Source organism: Tiliqua scincoides, chromosome 4 (assembly GCF_035046505.1).
Source record: "Tiliqua scincoides isolate rTilSci1 chromosome 4, rTilSci1.hap2, whole genome shotgun sequence".
Classification (NCBI taxonomy): Eukaryota; Metazoa; Chordata; class Lepidosauria; order Squamata; family Scincidae; genus Tiliqua; species Tiliqua scincoides.
Genome location: NC_089824.1, coordinates 167597285 through 167617120, shown reverse-complemented (window position 1 = coordinate 167617120; position 19836 = coordinate 167597285). Strand labels below are relative to the sequence as shown.

Here is a 19836-nt window from a genome sequence, read left to right as displayed (position 1 = left end):
CTTTGTGCTCAGTTGCAAAACAATTTCATATGACACTTGTACCCTTGAATGAACTAATTCCTCAAAAACCTTGACTTCCAGAGTTGCATTAATTGGAGCTCATTTTTTATTCATTTGTGGAAATCTGCTGTCCTAATAACATTTATTCATACAAATACTTCAGTTTAACAATCCCTTCACACACTTTAAAGTCTAGCACTGTTCTTGCAGAAGAGGCAAGATGTGGGACATGCAACCCTGTCTGCAAAGGTGCTGGAAGAATGCAGAAATGAAGGCCTACCCCTACATGCCTTATTAATTAGTGGAGGTGATATAAGCAATGCAACCCAGGGGGTCTTGGTTACTGCTGAACCATGCAGGCCCAGCTGAAACTTGGCTGCTGCCTAAGTCAGCCCAAGAGTGCCATCCCAACCCCATGCAAGCATGTATGGGCAGCTCCAGGTAAATACTGAAAAAGAGGGGAGGCAAGGCAGGCTCCCTTCCTTTGCAACACTCAACTGCCTCTACAAGGGTCCTGTTTCAAGTAAGAGTGGAGCATGCTGGGACTGCTCCCAGCATGCTCCAATCTATCTGTTTATTTTAGATGAACACTGCACAGAGGAAGGACACAGTGTGGAAAGAGCTCTGCATTTCCTAGCCCACTGGACTGTAGTGCTAGGGGCACAAAAGGGCTGCTGCTCAGTCCTCTTCCCTCTCACTTTCAGACAGTTTGTCACCCTCCTACAATTTGGCACTTGATGCAAGCCTTCCAGGCCGCTTCATCAGAAGGCTGGCCTGGCACCATGCCTTGCTAAGAGAGTTTGATTAAAGGAGTTTGGAACAGCACCAAAGCTAGGTGCCCTTCTGTAACTTTGTGCTCAGTTGCAAAACAATTTCATATGCAAATGGAAAAGTTGTGTAACAAATACCTACTTAAGATTGCCTGTTTGGAGAAAATACTATGAGCGAATGGATTTTGACCTGAGAGAACAAACAGATAAGGAATGGGATAGGCTCATAAAACTGCAGTTGTTAATCCTTTTATGACCATCCCCAAGTTGACAGCAACCTGAGCTAAAGGGAAAAAAAAGACAGCTGTTGTAGTCATTCATTGTGGAGCTGTCCATGCCTCAAATGCTAATGTTCATTTTTGTGTCTTTTTAGCTCACGTTGGTTTCTAGTTAACCCTGTTTTGCTGGTTTTTGTAGCACTACAAATGGTTTTTCAACTCCTTAAGGGTGAGGGGAGAGGGATCATACATGATCATACATACACAAAGGGTGTATGTGGCTACCCTTTAGCCCCATAAGCATGCTTAGCTTCCCTTTCATAAGCAGGCTTTTGGAGACCAGCAAATTACTGCAAAGTGCAGTCCTCATCATCACCAGAAGATGGTGCTTCAGATTTTCTAAAAAATTGCAAGGGGTTGTGGTGGTTGGGACGAAGGGTAAAGAATCCTCAGTGGGTGTCATTCCCGTAGCTGTTTATCCTTTTTTAAGCATTTGCTCCTCTTGCAGATGGTCTGCATGTACTGAAGGTGGTTCAGTCATGGCTGACATGGGGCCTCAGAGCCTTCAGTGGCCGATTGACAAAACAGTTGACAATCTCACAGAACGTGGTCAGACATCTTAGTAAGTGATGCAACCATATTCCTTGGTCATGCACATGCTGATACTGCCCCATAAGTAGAAAAAATTCAGAGGTCTGGGACACTAACTTCTGGAAATGACAATGACTGTGTAAGCTAGGATATAAATTCCTGCACAGCAGGCCTGGTCCATTCATGAGGCTGACTCCGGCAGCCAAGTAAGTAGGTTTCATCTCTCTGTACTTACAGTATTCCTAGGGAATAGAACTAGTTGGCAGCAGTGCTGGTAATGGCATAAGAGCAAGCACAGAAGTGCAGTTAATACACACTTTTGACACACTGAGTGGGGCAACAAGAGCCAGAGTTCCAGGTTCATTTTCTGTTTGTTCTAGGAAAGCCTAGGGAAGACACCCCCCCCCCCCCGTCTGATGCCCTGGAAAGCTGTTGCCAGTCAGTGTATGCCATACGCACCTAGATAGAACAATGGTCTAACTCAGTTGGAGGGAGCAATTTGAATACAGTGAATCATTAGAGTGAAAACTTAAGATTCAGTTAACTTTGTCTTAACTCAGTGAGGTTGAACATTTACACCAGGGGTCTGCAGCCTTTTTCCACGGGGGGCCAGAGGCTACGTCTGTGAATGGACAGTGGGCCACACTCATCCCTATATCAAATAAATAAATGCAGCCTCCCTTCAGTCTCTCAGATTTTTGTAGGCAACTTCTAAGCCTCTGTACATGGACTGGGAGAAAGAGATGGCCATCTAGTAGGATTATGCCTTTTCCAAACTGCTCTCCCTATGTAATGGAAGATCAGAAGATCATCAGTGGATGATGTGGTGGTGACAGCAATTCCCATGTTTTGACAGCTGGTTGACAGCTCTGGGAAGGGCAGGGCTAGCTCCACAGCTGCAATTAATCAAGGGCAATGGAGACTGATGGACACCTGAGCTTCATTTGACCTTGATGGGACTTTGAATGGACATGTACTGAAGAGATGGCTCACCTGAGCCTAATTTGGACTTAACAAGGGGCTAACAAGGTAGCTCACAGCTGAGCTACATTTTGGATTATGGGACATCCAAGGATAAAAGGCAGCTTCAGAAGGAGCCCACAGCTACCTGATCCAGACCTATGGGAGAAGGGGACTGCCAGGACTCTGCTGGAGGACACAGAAGAGTGGATTGCCAGGACCCTGCTGGAGAGGATACAGAGGAGGGACTGCTGCGGAAGACTGTGCTTTGGAGACTGGATTGAACTTGGACTGGAGGCTTTGGACCTTTACCCAAAGTTAAGTGCAGTTTTGGGGAGGGAAAGCCTCTGGACAAGAGGGATTGCCGGGGATGTGTTTGTAGCAATAAGTTCTGGTTAATTGCTATAGATAAGGAGTTCTGTGTTCATTCCTTTGCACACCACAGCTGTTGTTTCTAGAGATAAAGAGGGTGTTAATTGGCCAAAAAGCGGGCATTGGGAGACAGAACATTTTTTGGATGGGACAAATTGGGGTAGTCAGCAGGATAGCAAGACACCCTACCACCACATACTCTTTCTTGCCTGCCTGTAAGACCATGGTGTCTTTAAAGCGGTGCCCACCGCCCTCCATGTCCACTGACCTGTGAGGACTAAGAACAGCAGCTACAGGGTGAATGTGGGTGGTGGCAGGTCTCTAGAGCTGCACAGCTTGGGTGCGCCCATCCAAATGGGCCTTGGGCAGAGCACGAGAGTCAGCAGGGAGCAGGGAAGAAACAGAGCCCAGAGCAAATAAAAGCAAAGTGAAGAAGGAACCCAAATGAAGTTCCTCTGACAACGGAACTTGCTTCCAGCAAGCGGGTTTACAATGTACATGATGCACACTTACTGGGGAGTAAGCTCAATGGAACTCATGACTTACTCCTGAATAAACATGCATGACCTATTGAAACGTGAAACAAGTTGGTGATGATTGACTGAGGTCCTATCCCATTGCATTCAGTAGGACCTAGACAAGTCTAACTTTAATTGGACTGTGGTGAGTATGATTTGGAGTTGCAAGGGTAGAAGCAGTGGAGCTGGGATACTGTGGTTTAAATGCGATCCAGTGTTTGGTATGTGTGCCTGGGTGCTTGGGTGCTGGAGCCACTTGAAGAAATAAAAAGTATGCCACTTAATAAAGGTAGTTTAGAGAACCATGTAAGAGTTGTGGGAAGAATTCTGTGTACTTTTGGATTACAAATGCCAGGGGGAGAGGTGACAATGAGAGGTAATATGAGAGAGAAGTATTAAATAACAAGTAGTCCAGGCAAGAACCACAGCTGGCAATGCTAACCTTCTCTCACACCACAGTAGGACAGGCAATCACCCTGGAAAACAAAACCACTGTGAATTTTAACCCTTATGAAAGCTAATAGTCTGTTTATTCAGGCAAATACCCTGTTTATTCAGGAGTATTTATTTTTGATGCCACTTAAGCAGGCGTTTGGTTAGATTTCAGAGATATGATTCATTTTCACTTCTCAGTTAGTTTGTTGAGAAGTTAATTTGCTTATGCTTCACCTCTGTTTGTGAGCTGAATGTTTGACCACATACCCCCCCAATGCCTGGATTGGTACCAGAACACAAAGGGTTCTAGATGATCTGAGAAGAGCTCCCCTTTAACCAACTGCTTCATCTTGATAATTGGGACTGTCAAAATGAAATGGTCCCAATTGCAGTGCAGAGTTTTTTTTGCTGCAGTCCCGAGTCTGCTTCAGGATGGGGCACTCAGACTTGCCTGCCCTGAATACTGTATCTTGCATTGTGATTGTAGAGCCCACATCGTTTTTGCAATCAATGAGGGAACCCAAAAATCCAAGGCTTTGTTTTACCTTTGAGAATATGAGACCCGTGATCCACCACAGAGAATGTTCGATTCAGTCCTGTGTTAAAAACTCACTCAGTAGCCACTCCCAGATTCTGTTGTCTGGCTAAAATAGCTGTTTTCTAAAATAACACATAATTAATCACTGCTTTCAAAGGTTCAAAGCAACTCTCACATTATCTTGTTGGAATTCTTGCAACAACCCTGCAAGTTTGGTTTGGTTCTCCTCACCACACTTCTTTTGTTTAAAGCAGCCATTTTCAACCACTGTGCCATGGCACACTGGTCTGCTGCAAGTGGTCCACAGGTGTGCCACAGGAATTTGGGGGAATTTCATTTACTAATAGGGCCAATGGGAGATGTGAGCCCCCACTAGCAGCATGCTGCGCCTTGTCAATTGTCAAAAACCTGGTGGTGTGCCTTGACCATTTTAGTGCTTTCTCAGTGTGCCGTGAGCTGAAAAAGGTTGAAAATAACTGGTTTAAAGAGTAAAGCTCCTCACTAGATGTAGCATCAGGGGTTGCCCAGGCCAGGCACTAGGTGAGGGGTGGGCATTTGTCCATCAGAGAGCTCACCTAGTTAGGCCAACACCAGAAGTTGCTTCTGATCATGATTTTTATTATTTTTGAGGCTTGGAGAGCCCTCAAAATGGGGCTCCCTACACATGCATACCCTGGAGGTCAGAGCTGGCTTCAGGTAAGCCAGAAACCACCACCCCCCTTTCCCTGGCAGCAGCATGATCCTGGGGGTCACATTGGTGCAATCACCCAGCCCCTGCAGCAACTGTTACCCTGCACATGCCCGATCTCATCTGATCTCTAAGCTAAGCAGGGTCAGGCCTGGTTAGTACTTTGATGGGAGACTGCCTGGGAATACTGGGTGCTGTAGGCTTATACCATAGTCTTTCGAGACTGAAGGTTGCCAACCAACCTGTTCCTGCAAAGACTTAAGTGGTTCTGGCCTCCTAAGGAAGACTGCCCTAAAGCAAAGCTTTCCCTCTTTTCATTTAATTATATGTGGACTAGATATTGCAGTATTGATCGCTTTGATTTGGAACTTGCAGGGTGGTGAGCAAGGCTAGTTCAAGACCTCTTGGTACTGTGCCAGATGCTTTCCCCCCCCCCCATGTGCCATATCTTCTGCTTCCACTCCCTGGATTGGAAAAGGAGGAGAAGGGTGGAGCAGAAGAGGAAGTGTGAAGGAGAACAGAGTGGTGGGTTAGAGTGTCTTGGAAGTGGGAGAAGGAACAGTAGAGACAAGTGGACAGATAGTGAGTAGCCCCTGCCAATTGCTTCTGTTGTATCTGGGCCAAATCCATTGCATGAAATATGCCCATATCATGAAAAAGCAGATTTGGCCTGAAATGTGTTGCGCTCTGTCAAATACTGTCAAATACTGTGAAAGCCCCCTGTGTGCAGCAGATATTCACAAGCCCAATAATCTTATCAGTGGTTTAATATGTGCTTAAGGGGAGACTATATTCCCAGTTTTAGAATTCCTGAGTATGGCTAGTTCTGCAATTTATATTAAACCACTTTTTTTTTTTTTAAACAAGGATGCATGTGGAAATTTATTTTCCACAATCTGACTAGAGAAAAACCATCCTGCTGCTAGAAGGTTCAGAAGCATATACTTGATCAGGAGCTATCAAAGAACTAAACACTGTAGCCCTCCATAAGCTATTCCTGCCCAATGTTGCATATATGCAACACGGATCAAATGTGTACACCTGTGGACTGGGCAGAAATGGGTTAAATTAAACTATAAAGATGTTCAGGTTTTTTTGAGTTGGGAAATTGACTCAAGCATCTTATCATGGAGAAACATCTCAAGCCAACAAGCTGAAAATCGGATTACATTGTTCTTGCCTTTACTTCCTTTACCAGGTCCTGTTACCTTAAGCATCTTTCAGCTTGCTTCATTGAGGAAGCAATTTCCTGGAAACTCCTGGATTTCATAACACAGTGATGGTAACAGAAGCCCTGAAGGATTTATTTAGTTAACCATTTTGATCCATACTTTTTCTCTGCCAAAGGGGCCCTCAAGGCAGCTTACAGCAAAAAGCCCTAGCAGAAAATAATAAAATAAGCATTAATCAATTCTTCTTATTCTTCTTCTTTAGTGTTTGTAGTGTGTGGTGGCAGGGTCCACCATTAATAATACTTACTTTAAATCAAAGGGATATTCAAAATTAAGAGAACCAACTCAGTCTTGGGGAGAAAGTGGTGGTTGTGCTTTGGCAGGACAAGCAAAACAGGCAGCAGCAACAGCAGAGTACTGGACCAGCCTCATTCCTATCCTGCTCAGCCTTGCTCTACAACAGCAGGCACTGTCTGTCAGGCGTGGCTAGTGGTTGCACAGTGCAACCAGCCATATGAATACACTGACTTGTATGAATGGAGTCAAGGTCCCTCAGTCTCCATTATCCCCACCACACACACACACGCCCTAAATATTGCCTAGATCAGTGGTTCTCACACATTTAGTACCAGGACCCACTTTTTAGAATAAAAATCTGTCAGGACCCACTGGAAGTGATGTCATGACCGGAAGTGACATCATTAGGCAGGAACATTTTTAACAATCCTAAGCTGCAATCCTACCCACACTTACCCAGGAGTAAGTCCCATTTACTATCTGTAACATTTCCCAAAATGCAGTCACATACCATGGTAGCATCAAGTCTAATAGGTTAAAAATAAAACTTTGAAATGAATGGGGACCCACCTGAAACTGCCCTGACCCACAGTGAGAAACACTGGTCTAGATGCTTAATTCGTTGGCTATATAATTTCTCCATGTAAGCTGGTCTTCTATTAGTGGTTCATGAGTTATTCACTCTGCAAGTATTGTAAGTTATTTCCTGCTTTTTAAAAATTGTGTTGCAATCAGTGGGGCAGGGGAAACATTAAGGATGTTAATGTTTGAACACTCTGAACCTGCCAAGCTTTGAACCCTCAGTACTTCTGGCTGTGATCGAGGGGGGCCGGGCCAGGTTTTGCCCTGGGGCCTGCAGCAATGGGGGGGGGGTGTTAATCCCCTGTGTGGATGGCAGTGGCCACATAAGAGAAGAGAGCTTTTGCGCGGGGTCCAAAAGAGAGCTTTTGGAGTGGTGGTGGACAGGTCGATGAAAGTGTCAACCCAATGTGCGGTGGCAGTGAAGAAGGCCAGTTCTATGCTTGGGATCATTACGAAGGGTATTGAGAACAAAACGGCTAGTATTATAATGCCGTTGTACAAATCTATGGTAAGGCCACACCTGGAGTATTGTGTCCAGTTCTGGTCGCCGCATCTCAAAAAAGACATAGTGGAAATGGAAAAGGTGCAAAAGAGAGCGACTAAGATGATTGATGGGCTGGGACACCTTCCTTATGAGGAAAGGCTACGGCGTTTGGGCCTCTTCAGCCTAGAAAAGAGGCGCCTCAGAGGGGACATGATTGAGACATACAAAATTATGCAGGGGGTGGACAGAGTGGATAGAAAGATGCTCTTTACACTCTCACATAACACCAGAACCAGGGGACATCCACTAAAATTGAATGTTGGGAGAGTTAGAACAGACAAAAGAAAATATCTCTTTATTCAGCGTGTGGTTGGTCTGTGGAACTCCTTGCCACATGATGTGGTGATGGCATCTGGCCTGGATGCCCTTAAAAGGGGATTGGACAAGTTTCTGGAGGAAAAATCCATTATGGGTTACAAGCCATGATGTGTATGCGCAACCTCCTGATTTTAGAAGTGGGCTATGTCAGATGCAAGGGAGGGCATCAGGATGCAGGTCTCTTGTTATCAGGTGTGCTCCCTGGGGCATTTGGTGGGCCGTTGTGAGATACAGGAAGCTGGACTAGACGGGCCTATGGCCTGATCCAGTGGGGCTGTTCTTATGTCCCACCCATCCAGTGCTAGAAGTGTTTATTCCACGAGTGAGCAAAGCGAGGGGGTTTTGGCAGTGGGGCGCAACTGCCCTCCTGCAGCAGGACCACCAGCGGGCAGCTGCGAGGGTCAGCCTGCTGTGGATTGCAACACTTCGAGGGCGCGGACGGTCCTGCGGGAGGAGGAGCGGCCCCTGGCACTGCGTTTGGGGCTCGACCGGAGGACTTGGCTGCGCGAGGGGGAGGGAACGAGCCCAGGAGCCCCGGGGGCAGGAAGGCGCGGGGCGGAGCCGGCAGCCTTCATATGAGGCTCGCGGGGGGACTAGCCCACTTTCTGGCAGCTCGCAAAGCGGCTCCCGCAGGCTGCAGAACCAGCGCTCGCCCGCCTTGCAGAAGCCAAAAGAGACGGCAGCATGGCCTTGACCCTGGGCTACTGGGACATCCGTGGGGTAAGACGGCGCCTGGGGGCAGAGGAGGGCAGCTGGAGCAGTCCCTCGGCTGGCGGCGCTGCGTCCCGTCCCCCCCAGGATGAAGCCGTAGCTAGAGGGTTGCAAAGCACTAAGACGGCCCTAGAGGCGTGCCAAGCACTAAGTCTTGCAGGGAGCCTCCCCCTCTCCTTCGGAGCCATTCCGGGCGCGGGGAGCAAACTGAGGCGTCCGCTCCGAAGTGGAGGGCCCCTGGCAGGCTCCCTGCAAGACTTAGTGCTTGGCACCCCCTCTAGCTGCGCCACCCTCTAGGGCCGCCCTGTCTCCCTTGGGTGGGCAGCGGCTGCCTGCCTGCCTGCCTGCCAGGGGCAGCCTCCGAGAGGGGCGTGCAACTGGTGGCGCTTCTTCTGCTGCGAGAAAAACGCTGCCACTGGCTTCGCAGCGCGCTTCTTCGGTGCACGCGGCGGCGGCGGCGGCGGCGGCACCTGGCAGTATCCCAGATGCTCTGCTGTGGGCTGGGGCTCTCCTGACCTCGCCGCAGCTGCAGAGGGCTGGGCGGGGGGAGTCCGTCGGGACCAAAGAGGCGGGGAGGCGAGCAGCCAATCCGAACGCTGGAGCAGCCTTCCTCCCCTTCCTGGTGTTGATAGCCGTCTGAGAGCCCGATCCTATGCATGTCTACTTAGATCAATGAGGCTTACTCCCACGCCAGTGTGCAATCCTAGCCACACTTTCCCGGGAGTAAGCCCCATGGACTATAATGAGGCTTACTTCTGAGTAGACATGGCTAGGATTGGGCTCTCAACCCACACTCTCCAACCCTGGGAGTGGGGGGAAAGGAAGGCAAACTGAGGAGAAAACAGCTTAATTCTGTACAGTGGTCTTCAACCGTTTTCCTGCCATGACCCCGCTATACAGGATGAGACCCATCGTCCCCCCCACCCAGGACCCTATCCTCCCACCCTTGCCCCTGTTGCCACCTTCAAACCATGGGTCATGAGCCAATTTCAGGTGGGTCCCCATTCATTTCAATATTTTATTTTTAATATATGAGACTTGATGCTCCCATGGTATGTGACTGCTTTTGTGGAAAGTTACACACCTGTACTTTTAACAAGCTACTATGTATATTCTTTTAATGATGACAATAAATGGGAGTTACTCCTGTGTAAGTGTGGGTAGGATTACAGCCTAGGATTGCAAAAAATTTTCCTGCTTGATAATGTTCCTTCCAGTCATGACATCACTTCTGGTGGGTCCTGGACAGATTTTTATTCTAAAAAGTGGGTCCTGGTGCTAAATGTGTGAGAACCACTGCTGTATTGAATTGAAGCCAGGATGAACAGGAATTGGAGGAAGTAGCTTTCAAATGTGTTGCAATAGTACTGTCTCTGAGGAAATCACCAGCCTTGCTCAAGCACCCTATCCCAAACCTGCAATTGGGAAGCAATGCCATCTTTGCTAAATGATGAACACAGTACTTCAGAACTTGCCAGGATATTTATTTTTCACACCACCCTTCCTCCAAAGACCTCAGGGCAATTGTACACAGCTGCTCCCCTCCTTTTGTGAGGTAGGTGAGGCTGAGAGACTTGGCCCAAGATCACTGAGGAAGCTTCATGGCTGAGGAGGGATTTGAACCTAGATCTTCCAGGTCTAAGTCCACCTCCCAAACCACTACACCACCGGCACCCTGGATACCATCAATGTCAATGAAATCCTCAAAGTTTATATGCCAAGCCCAGCTTTTTTTTTTTTTTCCTTCATGGAATGGACCTAACTGCCAAGCTATTTCCCTGAGATGCAACCTGCTTCCTCAGAGTTATTCCAGGCTATGAAAGCAATACAGAGGCAAGGGGGAGGGGCCAGGACTGCAGGATATCCACCCCTGCAGGATGCCACACCCACCATCCAGAGGTCTTTAGAGAGCCAGGGAGGCTGTGCCTCCTTCCTGGCCCTCTGTAGGCATTTGGAAGTCACCAGGAGGCCAAAAATAGCTACTTCTGGTTTTTGGTGAAAAACCAGAAGCAGCTATTTTTGCCCTTTCAGAGGCCTCACAAGGCCTTTGGAGGACCAAGGATGTGGCACGCAGCTTCCCTGGCTCTCCAAAGGATCCCAGTCAGCAGTGGACAGTGATGGTGTGTGTGTGTGTGTGAGGAAGGTGGCACCACCCCTGGCAGTGTGGTGCCCTGGGATTCCCCCCCCCAAGTAATGCCTCTGGCTTCCATGGCTTGTTGAGATGCCCTACAAATCTTAGTGTTGTGTCCACCCTGTGGGAATGCCAGGGGCTGCTCCAGGACTTCCTGGTGCCTGAGGCAGCACACCAGTTGCCTCCCTCCCTTACCCAGCATTGCATCTACACCTTCTACATCCTGCTCCTACTCAAAAAGGAAGAGAGAATGAAATGAAAAAGGAAGTGTGGAGGAGAGGGGAATGGTGGGGTAGTAGACCATCAGAGACATTGTAACCTGCCACTCTCCTCTCCTCCACACTTCTTCTTTTATTCTGTCCCTCTCTTTCTTTTTAAGAAGGAAGAACTCCTTCCAATTGCTTCCTGTGGTGATTGCCTGTGTCAGCTTCCTGGCTGGGCTGGCCTTGTCACCACCCAGTACTGGTTATGGTTAATGGCAGCAGCTGAGGCCAGTATCCTTTGCCTTTGAAAGTTTTGTCTAGAGCGAATGCAGTTTGTTTCTGCTGTTACAGCTGGTGACTAGTTGTTCACTATGTTTTTCTCTTGTCCTGCCTGCAGCTTGCCCATGCGATCAGACTACTGCTAGAATTCACAGAAACTCCATATGAAGACAAACAGTACAGCAGTGAAGATAGTAAGGAGCTAGAAGGAATCTCCAGGTTCAGAGATACTATTCCTCCAATTACTTAATGTTGAGAACATACACTGGGGCAGGGGGAGTTTCATTACTTTCATGGCTGGTTTGTGCATTTCCATGGAGCATTTGCCCAGCTATCTTTTGGAAAAGTGTGCTGGGCCTGTGTCAAACTCATTTCATACAGTGGACCAAGTAGTATGCATGGACCCTGCTGAGAATCAGAGGCGTAACTAGAAGTCCTGGTGCCCATGGTAGTGATGTCACAACATCATGTGACATTGTGATGTCATTTCTGGGCTCTCCCCAGAGGTGGAGGCAGTAGTGGCTTCCAAAGGGGAGCCTCCACAGGAGGAGCAATGGGGGCACAAAGCCACCAGTGCTGCCTCCTTCAGGGAGAACCTGGAAGTAACTGCCTTGCACATGTCTTGGAATAGCACCCAGGGCAGGTGCACCTCAGGCTCTGCCCTCTTTACATGTCTGCTGGAAATGATGCCATTAGGCAGGAAGTTGCATCCATAAGCAAGTGATGGCCAGAAATAAGCATTTTTTTTTTCCACCAAGGAGCTCATTGGCTACATATGACAGAAGAGAAAATAGGCAAACTTTGATCATATTTTCAAGATATGGGAGAGCCTAATTATCATGCAGGCTTCCCTGTTAGCAGCACCACTTCTGCTGAGGCATCACTCCACAGCTCAGCAGCTGGAAGGTGCTCCTTCGTTGATACAGTCCCTATAAATAAAACTAGAAGTCTTGCACTTCCACATCTAAGGAAACTTCACAAGGAGCACAATTAGGAGGTGGATGAATCCACTTTCTGCTCACTTTTAGAGGACAGAATGTGGATCAATGTGACTCACATTCATGGCAGGCTGGGGGGAAGTGGTACCAGACTCAAGATGAAGGGCACCCAAATCCACTGCTCTCTTGCCCCCCCTCCCCCACAACCCACTTCATCTCATAGAATGTCCCTGGCCCTAAGGCAAGTTACAGATTTTTCTAATCTCCAACAGTGCAACTGCCTTCCACACAGGATTAAAAAGTCTTGTATAATGATTAAAGCTTAACCTGTCTCCTTTTGATATTGGTACAACACAAGGGGCATTGTGGAAGGCTGCTTGTGATGTCCCTTTTCCCCTGCCCATTACTTCAGTGATTTTCAACCTTTTACATCTCACGGCACACTGACAAGGCATTAAAATGGTCAAGGCACACCACCAGGTTTTTGACAATTGACAAGGCACACCATGCTGCCAGTGGGGGCTCACATCTCCCATTGGCCCTATTAATAAGTGACCTTCCCCCAAATTCCTGTGGCACACCTGTGGACTACTCGCGGCACACCAGTGTGCCACGGCACAGTGGTTGAAAATGGCTGCATTACTTAAAGGAAGAGCAGTGGTTACATTAAAAACCATAACGAAAAACCATATCAAAAACAAAAACTTTTGTTCTGTCTGAACACTCTGAACATCTGTGGAACCTGAGTCTGGTCTGACTGCTCCCTGTGTTGGATTGTTCAGGCTTGATGCGTTATGTCTTTTTAAAACAAACAAACATGCACATACACTTCACTTTAAAAATCATAAGCAGAAAAACAGCTTCTGAGAAAGAGGATGACTTTTCTGTGGGAAGCACATCAAAAGACCTCTCCCCCATCAGACTGCCTTGGTACATGATGCCTCACGACAGTCTCTCTCCTACTGTGATCTCTGAACCTTTGCAACTTCTTATCACTGACCTTCCCTGTGGAACAAAAGTGATGATATGAATATCTTTGACCAGCATGTACTCCCTACAGCAGTTGGGGCTGTTGCCCATTTTCTTCTCTTGTTTCATGGTTAGTACATTTCAGTTACTTGTTTTACAGAAATAGTGAGGATGACTTGGAGATTGTGATTTATCTGCTTTCTCAAGAACACTTTGCTAGGAAAGGAAACTTTCCAGATCGGAAAGTTTTGTAAAAGTTACTCATGTTCTTAATATGGCTGGAGAAATGGGAATTCACTCCTGGTGTAATTGCTGGTGGTGGTGTTTTCCTGGGATGGACAGAAGTAGGTGAAGGCCAATTTCTGGTTGGCTATTTAGTGCCTGCTTTGGTCTCCCAAAAAATGCTAAATTAGGTGAATTTTGGACAGACCCAGCAAGACACTATTTACATTCTTAAGCAACAGTGCACACTTGTAATCACTTAACACAGATTAGCTACTTTTAACTGCTAAGAGATCATTCTCTTGCTTTGTACACTTAAAACTTATTGTTCGACCATGGGGATTTTAGTTTAAAATGAACCGCACCACAGGTTTGTGTTCTATACAAATCTTGTGCAAACATTTTTGTGGTGGGACCTGGAAGAGATGTTCCAATAATCTTCACTTATTAAGCCTTTGTCTTTGCTTCTAAATACTGTTGCCTCTTGAATAGTGCTGGTCAAGTACGGGATAATGACCAATTAAGCCTGTGCAGCTATAATTCCTATCAATAATGATGCTCTGTTAACTCATACTAACATCAAAAACAGTGCAGCTCATCTGGTATCAATGAAATAGTACTTATGTAAGCATTAAGATACATGTTTACTCAGAAGTAAATCCCACTGAATTCAGGAGAACTTGCTTCCAGTTAAGTATGCTCAGGACTATAGACTGATTTTTCTTTATGATATTTACATTCACATCATGCTTCTTATTGCATCAGTACCCTTAAAGGTAGTCTGAAAAATTTCACTCTAGCTAGAAAAATGTGTCATTTTTTTATAGGATCCAGACATGAATCTTAAAAATCTCTTGGGAATGAGCAAAAAAATGTTGGGTAATCTGAGTGTGGAGGAGAAAATAAGTCTGGGTGGATATTGAGGGTGGATAGTGCATAGAATTTGCATTGACTGTTCCTCTCTATTCTTACAGGCTGTAATTTTGATAAGGAACGGTTGGCTTTTGTGAAGGAGAGGTTGGGCTTGGATTTTCCAGACGTATCTAGCAGCCATGGCTCAACTGGGTTGTGGAAAAATGAGAAGAACAAGTTGGGCTTGGATTTCCCAAATGTACGTAGCTGCCAGCCATGACACAACTAGCAGCATATCACTGAGGTTTGGGGGAGGGACAGTTTGCTGCTGCCTCCTTGAACTGAAAGAGGGTGGTGAGAGAAGGGCTTCCCTCTGGGAATGCCCCAGGCTCAACAGTGGGGCTTCTCAAGTCTGTACCGGCTATTTTGCCAGTGCAGACTTGAGAGCCTCTGTGTCAGGCTTTGCAGCCCGACACAGAGGATAGGATTTGGCAGAGCAGGGCTCTGCCAATCCCACTGCCTCCTGCCCCAGTTCCTCCCATCACCCTGGAACGTCTCCCTCCTGCCTCCACCCTTACTGCCACCCAAAGCTCTTACCGTGTTCCAGGTGGTATCCCTCTGGTGCTGGACCCAGTGCTGACTGTCATGGGGCTCCTTACACTCCAGGTGTCCTGGACATGCCTTATGGTTAGCTCTGGAGCTGGCACTCAGGGCCCTTAGGACTGGGCTCTAAATCAGAAGAGGGAATGTACCAGGTGATGCTGATGCTCCTTCTCAGTTCTCATCCACAGAGGCAACCTACTGAGGTAGCTGCTGGTAGCTGTAGCTGTAGTGTGTGTGCCCAATCCCACATGCAAATAGGAACAAGAGGAGTTTCTCAACCTCTGCCAAATTAAGTGAGCACTTATTGCATTCATTACCTGAAAGCCTTAGGTCACATTTCAGCAGCCAGCAGCATACTCTTCAGGCTATTTCTACTGAGAAAATCTTCAGTGGACAGACTTTTGACAATTATCCTCAACTTCCTTTTACTCCTTTTGAATACTGGTTGCAGGGGGCCAATGGTGGAAGAGAAGTATGCTTTTCTCATCTGCTTCTGGGCTTCTCAGAGGCAGCTGGTGGGTCACTGTGGGAAACAGGATGCTGGACTACATAAACCTGTGGCCTGATCCAAGAGGGCTATTCTTATCTTCTGCCAAGTAAACTGGAAGTTAAATAGTAAAAATGACTGGTTGATAGAATGCCTCTTATACTCTCACTGCTATCATTGACTTCCTTCTCCTTTTCCCAGCTCCCCTACCTAATAGATGGTGAAACCAAAATTTCACAGAGCAATGCCATCCTGCGATATATTGCACGCAAGCACAAGATGTGTGAGTATTGTTGATACCAGTGATTATTTGAATGCCAGCTTAAATTTCAGAAAAATGCATTCCTGAATAGTTGATTCAGGGCCCAATCCTATCCAATTTTGCAGTGTTGGTGCAGCTGTGCCAATGGGGCATGCACTGCATCTTGCAGTAGGGCAGCAGTCACAGAGGCTTCCTTAAGGTATGGGAACATTTGTTCCCTTACCTTAGGGGTGCATTGTGGCTGGACTGGTGCTGGAAAATTGGATAGGATTGGGTGCATAAGGTACATTCTTACCATTTGTGTACATTATATTACTACCTCAGGTGGGGAGAGTGAAGAAGAACTGATCAGAATTGACCTGCTCGAGAACCAGGTCATGGATTTCCGAATCGCGTTAGCAGGAGTGTGCTACAGTCCAGATTTTGTGAGTTGATTTGTGCTTTCCTTGCTAAATGGGTCAGATGTGGAATTCAGCAGATGATTTGAGAATCAGTTGGGGATAACACGAAGTGAGTGGCTGGGAAGACAGTGCTTATGTAAGACTTAACAAATAGCCTTTTCTGCACTCCTGGGGTTGGGAGGGAAACAAAAGATCTGTGTTTAGAGTTGGCAAAAAAAAAAAGAGGCCCAGTACTGGGGAGTTAGCTTTTGTAAAGCCTTGAACTGTTAAGTTGGAAGAGAGCCTGAATATAGCATTCCTCTCTTTTGCAGGAAAAACTAAAGCCTGGGTACTTGGAGCAACTGCCAGTCAAGCTCAAATTGTTCTCTGATTTTCTGGGCAACAGAAAGTGGTTTGCAGGAAAGAAGGTACACTTACTGTGTGTAACTACATAGCAAGACCAAGTTCTTGTGAGTTTGATGGTTCAGTTTAAAATGTCTGTCTTTCCTTTTAAATTCCCAGATCACCTACGTGGATTTCCTTGCATATGACGTTTTGGATGTTCATCGAATGTTTGAGCCAAAATGCTTGGATCACTTCACAAACCTAAAGGATTTTCTTGAACGCTTTGAGGTGAACTTTACTGTGATTTTTGTATGGATCTCTTATCATGGATTATTGAGCGGTTATTCTGATATCTACAGCAAAAGGAATATGATCTCCCCCCCCCCCAATTAATATTTCACAAATGGGTCAACTTTTCACTTTGTCAGTGTATCACAATTGCTAATTCATGCAAGTAAGATACTGCCTCTCAGGCTTTATTTCCTGCTGCGATTATGTCTTGTCCCAGTAACCATACAAGATGAACACTGTGGGTTCCAGCTCTCCCATTCCTTTGCTTGCGTGTCTGTGCCATGCACAGGCATCTCCCTCTATGAATCTACATTCACTTTCAAACTGCACATAATATACAGTTCTCTAGTATATGTTCATACCATGCTAGAATGACACAAGTACTGCCAAATCTTCCTTTTTTTTTCTTATGAAGAATTAAGATGTCTCCTTGGAGAAGATTTGTTTGTGCAATAAATGTAGTTCTTGTGTGCAGATCACTAAACTCATTTTTTTCAGGTTATGTCTCTAGTGCTGTAGTAGTAGCAATAAGGATGCTTAATTCAGCATTGGACTAATCCCACTTACTTCAGTGGACCTTAGCTTGAATTAGTCTGTGTGGGATTGAAGTCATTGCATCTTACCAGCACTGAAATTGCAATATTTTATGTCACAGAACATGAAAGGTTTATTTTAATAAAGTACATCCCCTGGTATCCAGATGGCCATGTGACAAGATACAAAAAAAGCTCTCCCCTCTCCTCCTGCATCTGCCCTAGTCGCATACACCTGTTTTAAAAGTTGGTTTATAAAGACTTTTGCAGTCCCTAGCTTTAAGGGCAGACTATGTACCTGGATCTTTAAAAACCACAAGTACCTGCAACATAATGGTAGCAGTGCCTTAAAAGGAGCTGATGACTTGTTCAAGCTGCTGCTGTAGCTTTAATGTATCTGAACTTAACAGATGTCTTGTTAATGTTTAAATTGATTTTGCTTCTCCTTCAGGCTAAGCAAAGTTGATTGAACTGAGTTGCAAAAGTAAAAAGCAAGTGATACTTTGGTGTTTCCCTTCACACTGCTTGAATATTTGTGCCATTTCTTTAGTGATTGTGTGCTTTCCCTTTCCTTGGGAGATTTATATTTCAGGACTGAGCAAGATCCTTTTTCCTCTGTTTAAAGACTGAACAGTAGGATGGCTATTTCCCATCCTTCACATCAAGGTATGGTGTAGGTAGGATATGTACTAGAAGGAACTGCTGGAAATTGCACTAAGGTGATCTAGGATCGGCAGAGAGAGGGAGAAACTGGTGAAATTTCTGCTGGTGCTGCATTCCCCACAAGTGTTTTATTTAGCCCCTTGGAAGCTGTTGCCTTGTGAACAGTTGCCTCGAAAAATGGCTAATGTGTGCCATCATGTCATGGAATTGGTTGATACAATGATACATAGGGCAGAACCCAGCCTCTGGGTCTGGTTGTCAGCTCCGTCTAGCTACATGCACTGGAAAGGTTCTACCAATTTGAGGGGTGGTGGATGTGGTGTGGGGAGTAGTGGCAAAGGTTTCACTATCATTGCACATCATAAAGGTTCTGAAGCCACCTCCCCCCATCCCACATAATGATGGCTAATTTGCAGCACAATCCTAGCCCCTTATGTCAGTGTTTTCCAGCACTGACATAAGGGCAATGCAGCTCTGTGATAAAGGAACAAACATCCCCTTACTTTGAGGAGGCCTCCGTGAGTGACACCCAACTGCAGGATGCAACACATGTCCCATGGGCACCGCTATGCCAGTGCTGGAAAGGACTGACATAAGGGGTTAGATTGTGCCCTAAAACAAACAAACATACAAAAGCTTTTTCTGAAGCATTCCTGCTACTAAACATCTGTTGACACTGCTGTTGAACCTGAGACTATTGCAGTGCATAATGACTTTTTTCCCATAAAGAGTCTTCTGTTGGTTTTCTCTGCAGGCCTTGGAGAAGATTTCTGCTTACATGAATTCTGGTCGCTACTTGAAGAGACCTGTTTTCTGGAGAATCGCCAAGTGGACATAAGACAAAAGAGTAGAGGACACCAAGAGCCATGCAGAACAGCTACTTGCAAACAGAATATGAGTCACTTAACATCTTGCCATGCTTTTAAGCTTTATTATACTCTCACTCTCATAGCCAAAGTACTGAAGACTGCAACATACTAGCTAATAAAAATCTTTAGGTACCAAGACATAGTTTCATTTTCTGCCCTATGGCTATACAATGTGCTTGATAATTTACTGTATGTTTCTCCACTTTAAAGTGAGGGTTGTGTGCATAGCAAGCCTGACTAGTGGATACTTTCTCATGGGAAGAACTGAAATGATTCCCAGTGACCATTTGGAAACATTTTTTGATGTGAAAAGCCCTTCCATGGGACACCCCTTCACTTACCATGGGAAGAAAACCAAGCGCATTGGCCACCTTATGCCAGACTGATTGGTGGCAACCAGTGTAGCACAAAGGTTTAATTTGTAAGAATTGAAAAGAGATCTACTGTAGTGACCACTCTCAAATGAACCTAACAGCACAATCCAACCTAAAAAACCCCTACCATTGATGCAGGCATGCCAAGGAGGTATGCACTGCATCCTATGGTGGGGGGGAGTGCACATGGTCTCCTTGGGGTAAGTGAATTTTTGTTCACTTACCCTTGGGAAAGCTCTCACAGTCCCTATTGAACTCTATGGTCCTGTACCAGCTATTTTGCTGCAGTAGGATCGAGTTGTGAAAAGCTGACAGAAGAGAGAGGATAGGATTTTGTACACTCATGGCCATCATCACATCTCATAACAGAAATTTCACAAATTATGCAGTGTGTGAAGTAGTACTTGCTTTAATCTGCCCTAAATCGCCAATCAGTTTTATTGGAGGAGCCCTGAATCCAGTATTAGGAGGGAGGGAGAGAGAAAAGAAGTCCACCCTCTCCACATTGTGGATAATAATCTACCTTCTAGACCTGCGGTTTTCAAACTTCAAACTGCGGGGGGGGGGGGGGGGAAGCAGCGACGCGATCCTGGGGATCGCTCAGGGGGCTCAGGGGGCTGCAGGGACTAGGATGCAGTCCCTGCAGCAGCTGTCCCTGTGTGCGGGGAGCCCTGCATGAGCGTCTGCAGGGCGCCCCAGGTCAGGGAAAGGGAGAGTGGAG

At 46.3% G+C, this 19836-nt stretch overlaps 1 protein-coding gene across 1 annotated transcript; it reads left to right on the top strand.

The window, feature by feature from the left end:
• Positions 1–8622: 8622 nt before the first annotated feature.
• On the top strand, positions 8623–18849 carry LOC136647863 (glutathione S-transferase Mu 1-like). The gene is made up of 8 exons (XM_066623693.1): positions 8623–8723; positions 11446–11521; positions 14431–14567; positions 15600–15681; positions 15985–16085; positions 16373–16468; positions 16563–16673; positions 18627–18849. Exons 1-8 carry the CDS (start codon positions 8688–8690, stop codon positions 18708–18710), a joined length of 723 nt encoding a protein of 240 aa, XP_066479790.1. The 5' UTR covers positions 8623–8687; the 3' UTR covers positions 18711–18849.
• Positions 18850–19836: the final 987 nt, after the last annotated feature.

Excerpts from the sequence above, each read along its gene's own strand:
- LOC136647863 (XM_066623693.1), top strand. The coding sequence starts at position 8,688 with ATGGCCTTGACCCTGGGCTACTGGGACATCCGTGGG. Across the intron at positions 15,682-15,984 it reads TGCACGCAAGCACAAGATGT|GTGGGGAGAGTGAAGAAGAA; the intron begins GTGAGTATTGTT and ends TTACTACCTCAG. Across the intron at positions 16,674-18,626 it reads ATTTTCTTGAACGCTTTGAG|GCCTTGGAGAAGATTTCTGC; the intron begins GTGAACTTTACT and ends TTTTCTCTGCAG.